This window comes from Ictalurus punctatus, chromosome 1, assembly GCF_001660625.3.
Source record: "Ictalurus punctatus breed USDA103 chromosome 1, Coco_2.0, whole genome shotgun sequence".
NCBI classification, from domain to species: Eukaryota; Metazoa; Chordata; class Actinopteri; order Siluriformes; family Ictaluridae; genus Ictalurus; species Ictalurus punctatus.
The window spans coordinates 14340450-14352564 of NC_030416.2; the positions used below are offsets into that span (position 1 = coordinate 14340450).

General features: G+C 40.0%; 1 protein-coding gene across 4 annotated transcripts in view; it reads right to left on the reverse strand.

The window, feature by feature from the left end:
• Positions 1 to 12115, reverse strand: part of creb5b (cAMP responsive element binding protein 5b) — a 63268-nt gene that overhangs the window by 25241 nt on the left and 25912 nt on the right. For all 4 annotated transcript variants that reach the window (XM_017477254.3, XM_047155870.2, XM_017477248.3 and 1 more), the window contains exons 6-7: positions 7359 to 7485; positions 3797 to 3907 (exon numbers count right to left, since the gene is read on the reverse strand). In XM_017477254.3, coding sequence (XP_017332743.1) covers positions 3797 to 3907; positions 7359 to 7485 — 238 coding nt within the window. The remainder of the gene's footprint in view (positions 1 to 3796; positions 3908 to 7358; positions 7486 to 12115) is intronic.

Consider the following 12115-nt stretch of genomic DNA (forward strand, 5'->3'; position numbering starts at 1 on the left):
TGTCTGTCTCCTGTGGCCAAGGCTAGGGTTTCGAGTTACAGTGGGGTGCGGGGGTGGCAGGGGGGGTCTGTGGGGGAGAGATTTCCCATTTAGAGTAAGTCAACATCTCCGGATAATGAGATTAAGGCAGGATTCTATGTGCTGCGCTCTGTAGCCTCGGCTCAACCGTGTGGGGGACACATGGCTCTGATCAGCATGCGGGTCATTCGATAGCACCCAAAATCATCATCCAACTGGGATCGTAGCGGAAATTACACTCATTAGAAAAGAAATGGACTTAAGTACAGGTTAGATAGTTACCAGTAGTCCAGCTGCGTGGTTCCTTCAGTAAGCTTTGCAATTCAGCATTATATACACTGTGTAAAGTGCAACAATGTGTAACAAGGATTTGTTAGTGTCTTGTGATAAGTAGCAAACAAAACTAAATAAATGCAACCTGACAAGGAGGACTTGTAGATTTTATTAGAGATCTAATCTTGGACTAAATGACACTAAATCAATCTCTGTGTTGGAAACTGACTTTACATGATTCATATTACATGTGTAGTTCACAGCTAATTTACCATTAATGACTAAGTGAATCACTAAGGTAGTAAGTGCTGACAGACCTTCTTCTGACAAGTCATGAAATAAGACTTTTTAAGGCTTTTGATTTAAAAACCGACTAGGTGTTTTTGCGTGTGTGAGGAAGAGAGGGGTGCGACGTGTGTTGGGGGAAAAAGGCTGTCCACTTCTAATTGAATTCCAATCAAAGAGGCAGCACTCAGAGGATGTTCTTGGAGCAGAGCCAGGACAGCGATAAGACAGTACATTAGACTAATATTATGTTCCCTCTGCCTGTTTCCATGGGGAACAAAAAAGAAACACGGCACGATCAATCTTTAGCATGAGAGAGAAAGAAATTCCCTCTCTCCCATCTCACCCACTAATCGCTTACATTCTGTAAGACACACTTCTAACACACACATGCACACACACACACTTTCCTGTGTGTATTGCCTTTCTCACTAATATTCCTTCTCCCCTGTGTCCAAGTATTTTTCAGTCCTCCTATCCACACCCCATCCCCCACCCACACACATACACTAGCAAAAATAAAGTGCATATATAAAGCATAAATATAGTGAAAGTCTACAGACATCTTAGTAGGCATGAATCCTTGCTGAATTATTTATATATATATATATATATATATATATATATATATATATATATATATATATATATATATATATACACACACATCTTCGATAAATACAGTTACAAAATAACAACTGTCTGTATTCACTTGAACTCAACATTTGCAATATTCAAAAACGCTTACTGTACGAAATATTCAAATGAGATTTTTCATATTTACATTCCAGTTTACCATAAGTGCTTACACACTGTTCTTACCCCCATAACCAAAGCTCTCTTTCCCCTCAGCGAATGAGACCAAACTCAAAAACACATTGCAATGCAGTTCACGCTCATAACAAACTCTTATCCCACTTTTTTGTGCAAAACTCTTTACTAGAAGACACTCCCCTTCTAAACACAACTTTCATGAGAAAATCCTCTTCCTTTTTTTCCCGGACACTATGACATTTCTTTGCAAATCAGTAATCAACACTGATTCACCAGGACTAACACTACATTTTTTTTTTTTCCTCTACACTTCTGCATCCTTCTCTGCCAAAAAAAAAAAAAAAAGTCAAAATGTCCTTTTCTATATAATCCAGAGGCAGACACAGACCTGACTGCATAGAAAAGTACATTTGGATTATGTTTACGTAGAAAATCCACACAATAATTTAGTGTATGAAATGAGTCCATCTGCCCCCCTTCCAAACAAGACACACAAGAATACAAATAGTAACAAAAGCCTTCTGTAATTTAAAGAATATTTCAGAAAACTGATGCTGCGTCCCAGTTCGCCTACTTTTACTATGCACTAAAAGTATGTACTCTTTTTTGTGAAGGAAAATTCATACATTTCAGTGTGTAGCAAAAGAGTATGCAAGTACATGGTACATACTAATACGTCATGTAACAGAAGAGAACGTTGTTGCCTAGTTACGCACGTTGTCACCGTAAACAAACTCCTCGTTGCATTTCAGCTTTTCTTCATTCATTATCCCTTATATAACTGATACTATAGAATTTCATTTACCATTCCCTTGATTTATTTTTTCCACCTGTCTAAAATGCGTTCCCGACGTTACACTCGTCCGCCACGTTTGCAGGTTGAATTCGGTGAAGCAAACCATCACAAAACTCTTCCTCCCTCTCACGAGGAGTTGGGGGCGATATTATCCGAAAAAGTGTCCACGCATTCAGACTTTGAAAATCTACCAGAAATAGTAGACCCTCCAGGTACCTTTGTCCCAAATTGTAGTATGCTGAAATAAGTATCCCAGAAGGTACCTTGTATCACAAAGGTACCCAAATTTGGGACACACTAATTCTAATCTCGGATACTATTAAGGACGGATAGTAGGCGAATTGGGACACAGAATGAGTTACGTAGAGAGACAAAGGACGAAGAAGAAGAAGCATACTATCTGGCCACGTCCTCAACCATGATTAGAGTCTGAAGCCGCAGAGGGTTACTCCAGCATTGTTAGAGAACACTGCATATGATGTAAACAAAATCAAATCACTGAATCAAAATGATATGAAACATCCTGCAGCTGTCTATTTTTTACTTTTTTTTTTTTATACAAGAGGACCAATAGTCGTTTGCCTGCTGTGCAATGAAGACGTTTGTTTAATGTTACAGAAATTCAGTTCCTGAGCACAAAGTAAACAAATACATGAGTAAACATTTCGCTGAAATCAAAACATGGCTCGTTGTAGAAATTCATATGATAACGTGACCAAAGCCAGTGTCTCATTTCGAGCACAATCTAGGAACGTTTGCAAACTGTGTGAGTTAGTGTGCGCAGTGAAAAACGTGTTCGAGGATTTGAGACACCGAGACACTGTTTCCATGGACGTACTTTCAAGTGTAATTACTCCAAGACACACATTAATAATCCGAGTTGAACTTGAACATTTAATGTGGTCGAGAGCGATCTTGCATGCAAAGGTGACAGCATTTTGTTTGGAGAATGTAATTTTAGAAGGCCTGCTCATTATGATGGTGATGAATGAGACCATTATTTCTCGCTGTTTTCCTTGTGATACTGAAAACCTCTGCAACTTCCCGCACTGCCTTTGAGAATAATCTCTGGACAAGGATTTATGTAAATCGAAATTTCAGGTGCACATACTTGGCCTTTCGGATAGATCTAGATTCATCATTATGTCCTAATTGTGTGAACAGAAATGAACCAGGAGTATCACAAACACGTATCCATGCGTTCCATACGCAAATGTATTCATATATTCTTGAAACTTCAATGAATAATATACAGTATCTCAATTTGGCGTAGGTGTTCACGTCACAGATCTTTAAATGTAAAACTGATTTATGTTTTAATTATTCAGATTTGCGTATTTGCTCTGGTCGGACTGAGTGCTTTCTTGCCGATGAGCTCACATCACAGTTTAACTAGTGTTAACAAAGCTGCAGAAACGTTTATGTGGGCATTAGTTTTGGACATCAGGTCACATGGCCTATATAGCAGCACCATCAGTGTTTATGCACGTGTGTACCTCCGGATATTCGGACCCAAATCCTTTCAAACAGATCAGTTTGGAGAAGCAGAAAAAAACTTTTACAATGTTAATTAACACAGCTGAGTATGGTTAGTGCTGTGTGACATTCAGGTGTACATGTGTGTATGAGTGTGTGTGTGTACTGACTAACCAGTTTTGCTTCTGAATGCATGGATGGTACATGAGGAGAGGAACAGGAGCTGCTGTGGGTGGGGCCTTGCATGCCCATTATGTTGGAGCCCATGGACATTTGTCTCTCCATCTGTTCGGGCAGGGGGGACAAACAACAAACCAACAGAACATGAACATCGGTCAGGAAAGAAAAAAAAAAAAGAGAGAACGAGACAGACTAGAACAGATCTATCACACGTTTCTTACATCCAAGTAAATTAAACAATCACAAGACAGTTATTGCAAGATGTGTTTGAAGAGAGGCCACAATGTCACTGGTGTGTGTATGTGTGTGCGTGTGGTGTGTTTCTGATTTCGCATTCTTATTTGTGAGAGCAAAAGAGTGGTCAAAACTAACACAGGAAGTTTAACTCTGCAAAAGTGTGGGGCTCAAAAATAGAGCCTGGCTGCTGCATGAGTGGTTATTTGTGTGAAGTGTGTGTGTCTGTGTGTGTGTGTGTGTGTGTGTGTGTGTGTGTGAAATGTGTGTGTGTGTGGGGAAGAGACATGTAGTCAGCCTTTGTGGGAACTAAATGTCCTCATGTTAATAGGAATAAGTATGTTTGACGCTCATTTAATGTAAATAGAATTCATTTGCCACTTTTATTTGAAAAAAAAAAAAGGGAAAGAGCGGAAAGACTTCCATTTAAGTTCTGAGGTTAAGGTTTAGTTTTGCTTTAGGGTTAGGTATAAAATTATGTAGCTATAATAATACAAAAGTCAATGGAAATACCTCAAAGGTAGTAATACAAGTGTGTGTGCGGGTGTGCGTGAGAGAAACACTCATTTCCTTTCCTAAACCATACAATCTTTTTTTTTTCTCCAGTCCCTAGACGACCCCCTTCTGTTCCCCATGAGCCCGGCCAGGTGGACGCAGAGCAGCCTGCAGAAATTACTGGAGAAATATTTGGTATAAAAATATGTCCCTACACTGCACCCCTTTCCTGGGACATCAGTTTCTGGCCAAAAAACTGTCCAGCTTTAATTCAATCACCACTAAGCTTCTTTTCCCCGCCATCAATATGGACTGGCTTCAATTACAATGAGAACATGTGTTGTGTCATTAAAACCCTGATGCGTGTGCTCTCAAACACTGACTCTCGCTTCAGTCCTCTCTATACGTCCAGCTCTTATTGACTTTGCTACAACGCAATTAAAGTTACGGACACTGTGGTAGGAATCTATACTCCAAGATGGCCTCCTGTGTCACTGATATGTGCACGGCCCTGGGAAAGTTGACTGAAAGACCACTAAATCATTTCAACTTGCAAAAAACCAGGTGAGTAGGTGGTGTACAGTATTGTGTTTTTAAAATCTGCATGGAATCACACATTTACTTTTCAGATTATAGGAGAAATAATACATGAAAAATATCTGTAATCAGAAATGTTGAACATTTGGAAGATTAATTCAATGATATTAACACTAACAGTCTGTGTCTGTGATTGAACAGAAATGATTCAAGTCAATCAAAACACTCATATTGGGAAATAGATCTTAGAAAATAGTTTGAAGAAACTGAAACAAAAGTGTAGATGTTTGTGCATTGTGCGAGACTACTAATTACTATATCTCATTCACTATTAGCACATCCTGTTTGGACAGAGCAGATTATGGAAAGCTGGTATCTAACACACTGGTGGTTGTCCTGCTCATATACACCTGATTCACTCAGAGGTTAACCCCTTAAACCTTTCCTATTACATTTACTGTAGGTACTGAATATTATACCACAGCGATGTTGAATTCTCAAATCTGATTGGTCAGAGGGTGTTCATTAATTTTCTATAATATCCCAGTTCGGACAATGGCACCACCTTTAATTCAAATCACAAGTTTATATCTATGCACTGGTTCTAATATGTTCTCACTTCTATAGTAACAAATAATTCACATGGACCTGTATGCCAGATATTTTAGATAATCTAAAAGTAATTTACAATGAACAAGCTTAAAAATGTGTTATTATTTAAGAATCAAAAAAGGTGTAATTGTTAATATGATGAGGCGTTCCTCAAGGAGACACTGATTTTACTTTTATGAAAGAAGTCTCAGGTGTCCAGGCTTTGTAGCAGTCAGGGATAGTATGCACAGTTGGATCGGGGTTAGTATGTGTAGTTGAATCGGGGTTGGTATGCGCAGTTGGACTGGGGTTAGTATGTATAGTGGGATCAGGGTTAGTATGTGTAGTTGGATCGGGGTTAGTATGTGTAGTTGGATTGGGGTTAGTATGTGTAGTTGGATCTGGGTTAATATACATATTTGGTTCGGGGTTAGCATACGTAGTTGAATCAGGGTTAGTATGCGTAGTTGGATCGTAGTTAGTATACGTAGTTGGATCACGGTTAGTATGTTTAGTTGGATCGGGGTTAGTATGTGTAGTTGGATCAGGGTTAGTATGTGTAGTTGGATCAGGGTTAGTATGTGTAGTTGGATCAGGGTTAGTATGTGTAGTTGGATCAGGGTTAGTATGTTTAGTTGAATCAGGGTTAGTATGTTTAGTTGGATCGGGGTTAGTATGTGTAGTTGGATCGGGGTTAGTATGTGTAGTTGAATCGGGGTTAGTATGTGTAGTTGGATCGGGGTTAGTATGTGTAGTTGGATCAGGGTTAGTATGTTTAGTTGGATCGGGGTTAGTATGTGTAGTTGGATCGGGGTTAGTATGTTTAGTTGGATCGGGGTTAGTATGTGTAGTTGGATCAGGGTTAGTATGTTTAGTTGGATCGGGGTTAGTATGTGTAGTTGGATCAGGGTTAGTATGTTTAGTTGGATCGGGGTTAGTATGTGTAGTTGGATCAGGGTTAGTATGTTTAGTTGGATCGGGGTTAGTATGTGTAGTTGGATCAGGGTTAGTATGTTTAGTTGAATCAGGGTTAGTATGTGTAGTTGGATCAGGGTTAGTATGTTTAGTTGAATCAGGGTTAGTATGTGTAGTTGGATCAGGGTTAGTATGTTTAGTTGGATCGGGGTTAGTATGTGTAGTTGGATCAGGGTTAGTATGTTTAGTTGGATCGGGGTTAGTATGTGTAGTTGAATCAGGGTTAGTATGTTTAGTTGGATCGGGGTTAGTATGTGTAGTTGGATCAGGGTTAGTATGTTTAGTTGGATCGGGGTTAGTATGTGTAGTTGGATCAGGGTTAGTATGTTTAGTTGAATCAGGGTTAGTATGTGTAGTTGGATCGGGGTTAGTATGCGTAGTTGGATCGGGGTTAGTATATGTAGTTGGATCGGGGTCAGTATGTGTAGTTGGATCAGGGTTAGTGTGTATTTGTGTATGGACTACAACCATCTGCTCTCCAGTAATTCAATCAGATATTAAAGAAATAAGCTGCAACATTATTACTGTCCAGCATCAGTGTCAGTGTGCGTGTGTGTGCGTGTGCGTGTCTGCGTGTGAGTATGAGTGTGAGTGCGAGTGCGAGTGTGAGTGTGAGTGTGTGTTTGAGTGTGTGTGTGTGTGTCTGTGTGTGTGTGTGTGTGTGTGTGTGTGTGTGTGTGTGTGTGGTGTGCATGCATATAAGTGAATGTTTGTAGGCACTCACAGGCATGAGCACAGCGGAGGATCCCTGCATGGTGGGGTCGGGCAGAGTGCCAGGCATGGAGGCTGGCAGAGGCTGTCGCTGTCTGTTCCTCAAGTGTAACAGTGATGAGAGAGAGCCAGGAACTGGGCTGGGGGAGACAGACAAATAGATGGACAGATGTATGAGCACATATATGTCTTTTCTCAACAATAACAATGATGCATACTTCCGTTAACGTAGGGGATGTTGCCAGTGTTTTCACAGTAATTAGACTTCCCTTTTTTGTTAGTCCTAATTTCTAAGAAGTTAGTGCTAACACTTCCACTCTCTCAGTGAGTCATTACCATCTCTTCTGTCCATCATATCCTCATTGTACTGCAACCTGGTCTAAGCTGTGGCAATGAAGACTATTTTAGGGCATTGAGACTTCAATCCACTGAAGAACTAGGATACTTCAAAAGATATACATTTTGGCGATTTTATAGAGTAACCCACAACAATTTTTCTAACACTGAAGCTTTAACTTTGCTGAAATTGGACATATATATATATATATATATATATATATATATATATATATATATATATATATATATATATACATATAGCAATATATTAAACACTTTATTGAAAGTCTAAATGACGACTCCTGTGAAGTATAACACACTTCCTTACCTTTAAGTCATAAAGTGTGAAAAGTCTGGACTGAATATTTTTTTTGAAGCGCTAAAAGTGCTATGATATTTAAGATACGTGTCAATACACAGTCCATTTATTTAGACAACGATCAGATACAGTTAAACACACATTTATTCTCACTGGAATGAGAGAGGCGTACGTGGCTTTTCGGGTGAAAACAAAAAGCTCTTAATGAGATCTACTTAGTACAAAACATGTATGAGTTTGGTCTGGCTCTCCTATACATCCTCTCTTTGTAAGCCTTAGATTTATGAATAATTCTAGTTCACTAATCACATGTTTTAACATCAAATCTAAACAAAAAAGAAGAATTACTGTTACTATGACATCTTTTATATCTAAATATCTAACCCTGTTAACTGAAAACAAATGGTCGGGAACCTTTATCCAATTATATCCTTCAAAATACCCTGCTCTAAAGTAACGTGCTGGAACATTATTATGTGGGCAATTACAGCTTATGAACAACCTGGTACACATAAAATCAATAAGCAATACATTTTCTACTAATACATCATGGCAACCTATACCTTTTGTATTTTTGCATGGCAGGATCCATGCACATCCCTGCCATTTTTAATTCCGCAGAATTTATGGTCATGTGATCGTCTAATGAAATGCATCATTTGGACTTTCCCATTGGCAACAAGTTTGTAAATACAAGCCTACTCACAAGATAGCTATTTGTTATTAGCTTTAGACTAGCTAAAGTATGTGGACTATCCCCAAACTGCTGGAAGCATACAACTGTATAGGATGTCTTTGTATGTTGTAGCATTACAATTTCTCTTCACTGGTACGAAGAGGCCCAAATCTGTCCCAGCATGACCCTGTGCACAAAGAGAGGTCCATGAAGACATGGTTTGCCAAGGTTGGTGTGGAAGAACCCCAGTGGTCTACACAGAGCCCTGACCTCAACTGCACTGAACACCTTTGGGATGAACTGGATTGCAGACTACACTCCAGACCTCTTCGCCTGACATCAGTTCCTGACCTCACTAATGCACTAGTGGCTGAAAGAGCACAAATCCCCACAGCTACACTCGAAAATCTAGTGGAAAGCCTAGCAAGAAGAGTGGAGGTTATTATAACAGCAAAAGGTGGGACTAAATCTGGAATAAGTGTTATGGTCAGGTGTCCACAACCTTTCGGCCACACACTGCATAATAAGTTAAACCTCCCTGAAAAACAAAATACTCTGACAAATAGTTTTTCGTTCACTGATTGACTGCATAATAGGGCTATAAATGAATATGAATACATTACTTTGGAATGAACAGATAATGTGCTCTAAATTAATACAAATACAAATAAGACATGTGCGATTCTTTCTTTATTATGTTTTATACAGCTTGCCAGAAAAGTTCACAGGGCATGTGTTTAAGACTAGGGTTGTTTATCAGGATTGGGATCCTGCAAGATGCAACACTACGGACAATTGTCCGTAGGGCATACAAAGACATCCTATACAGTTGTATGCTTCCAGCAGTTTGGGGATAGTCCACATACTTTAGCTAGTCTAAAGCTAAGGCTGAGATGCCAGTCAGCCTACAACTCACATCTTTTGGACTAGGGGAGAAAACCAGAGTACCCAGAAGCCCACAAAGCACAAGGAGAACTATTACCATGTACGCAGGGCAGAGGTGTGAATCAAACCCAGAGGTGAGCGGTAAATGTGCTAACCACTAAGCCACCATGCCTGTAGTTGGGACCAATTTTGAACTCGAGTGGTTTCCAGTGTTTCTGGCAGCATAGTCGTATGGTTCATATTGAATAATAATTCAATTTTATAATTACAATTTTTATCATTAAAAGTTTAATAATTAAAACTTTCTGATTTACACCTACATCAGGTTTAAATCCAAATCCAGACACAGGTAAAGATATTTGTAACACTAAACAGATACAGATCCAGGAATTGAGTTACACTCCTAGTGCATAGTTTATAACTCATCAATAAATAATGTGTTTCAGTAGCGTTATGAACAGGGTGCATGATTATGCATGTGGCTGTGGTAATATTAAGGTAGTGGGAATGGTGTGTGTGTGTGTGTGTTTTGGAGGTGTTCTTCTCCTGTCCACTAGAATGCCTCCACATGGGCCTATGAGAACATGCTGAATACAGTAGTGACACATTTCGCCTTGTAAGCCTAAAACATTTGGGGCAGTGGGGTTTAGTGGTTAAGGCTCTGGGTTACTGATCAGAAGGTCAGGGGTTCAAGCCCCAGCACTGCCACGCTGCCACTGTTGGGCCCTTGAGCAAGACCCTTAGCCCTGTATGCTCCAGGGGACGCTGTATCATGGCTGACCCCAACTTCCTGACATGCTGGGGTATGCAAAGAAAAGAATTTCACTGTGCTGTACTGTATATATGTGATAAATAAAGACTCATTATCATTATACAAAAGATAAGAAATTTCAGATATGTAAATCATTAGACTATCATAATAGAACACTAGCATTCATCTGTCGGACTGTACCACTCAACTCCCCGCTTCGAGATGCTCACAGCTGAACTCTGCAGAGCTGGCACTTTAGAGTCAATCACGTCCAATCCTTCTGGCACGTCCTGCCCTGTTTAATCTGCGCTATATAGAATAAGCACTCAATGATGTCATTTAAGCAACTGCCATCAATTATTTAGCTGGTAAACCCAAAGCTTTGCAGCTGCCCTACTACGAGCAACACAATTACATTTCATAGCATGCATGCTAATGTCATAAAAGAAGGATGTGCTTAACAACTAAGAATAATGTAAAATCAACGTTTGCCAGTGTCGAGCACTATTATGGCCTGGAAAATGGGATGACAGACAGCTGGAAGGTAAAAGTAGGAAAGGGGGGAAAACATTCCTCACCTGAACAAATACATGCATTTATACAGGCTAAATGGCAGCAATTGCACTGCTGACATGTGTACACACACACACACACACACATACTCACAGGCACTGTCATTAGCATTCTGACATATTGTCATTCATGTTCAATGCTCCAATCCATCACGATCAATGCTAGGGCCCCTTCACAAACTTGTGTGACATGTTAATGAGATGAGTGAAAGTCTCAATCTCTGACACACGCCTGTACGGATACAAGGACAGAAACAGTTCAACCACTTTCGATTCTTCAGTTTACTAAATGTGAGCCACATTTCAGGCCTATTTTCCATCTATAAAACAATCACCCGACTAGACCAATCCATTCAAATGCATATGAAAAATGTGCAGTGAAATCTAACCTAATGAAGTTTTCATAAATGTCTTAGTCTTTGACTTAGAGCGGCTGTGGCTCAGGTGGTAGAGCGGGTTGTCCACTAAGTGTAGGGTTGATGGTTCAATTCCTGGCCCACATGACTCCACACAGTGAAGTGTCTTTGGGCAAGACACTGAACCCCAAGTTGCTCCTGATAGCAAGCTAATGACTTGCACGGAAGCTCTACTACCATTGGAGAGTGTGTGTGTGTGTGTGTGTGTGTGTGTGTGAATGGGTGAATGAGAAAAATTGTAAAGTGCTTTGTAGAACTGCTCAGGTTTAAAAAAGTGCTATATAAGTGCAGACCATTTACCATGAAAAAAAACACATTTGTTATTGTATGTACAGCCTCTTAATCTATTCAGAAAGAAGTACTTTCTCGCGTCACGGTATGAATAAAATTTAGTTATGGAGTAACTAGCATTAGCATAAGAGTGAGACAGGGCAGTATAACACAAGAGCTCAGTTCGAGTCTGGGCCTCCACCCAGGCAACAAGGGGATGAAAAAAAAAGAGAAAAAAAGGGAGGCAGAAACAGAGAAACAGAGAGAGAGAGAGAGAGAGAGAGAGAGAGAGAGAGAGAGAGAGAGAGAGAGAGAGAGAGAGAGAGAGAGAGAGAGAGAGCGCTCTCGTTAGGCTGTCTCTCTTGCGCATAAAGGGCAGGAAGGCCTCCGAATTGCAGTTGAGCTTGGCTAAATAGAAAGAAAGCAGCTTTCCCGCTGTCAGCTACTCACCTGACCCAGAGAGACCAAGGGGGGTTGAACTAGATACAGAAACAATTTAAAACACAGAGAAGTTCCCCAGGCAGCTTGTATGCACATACACA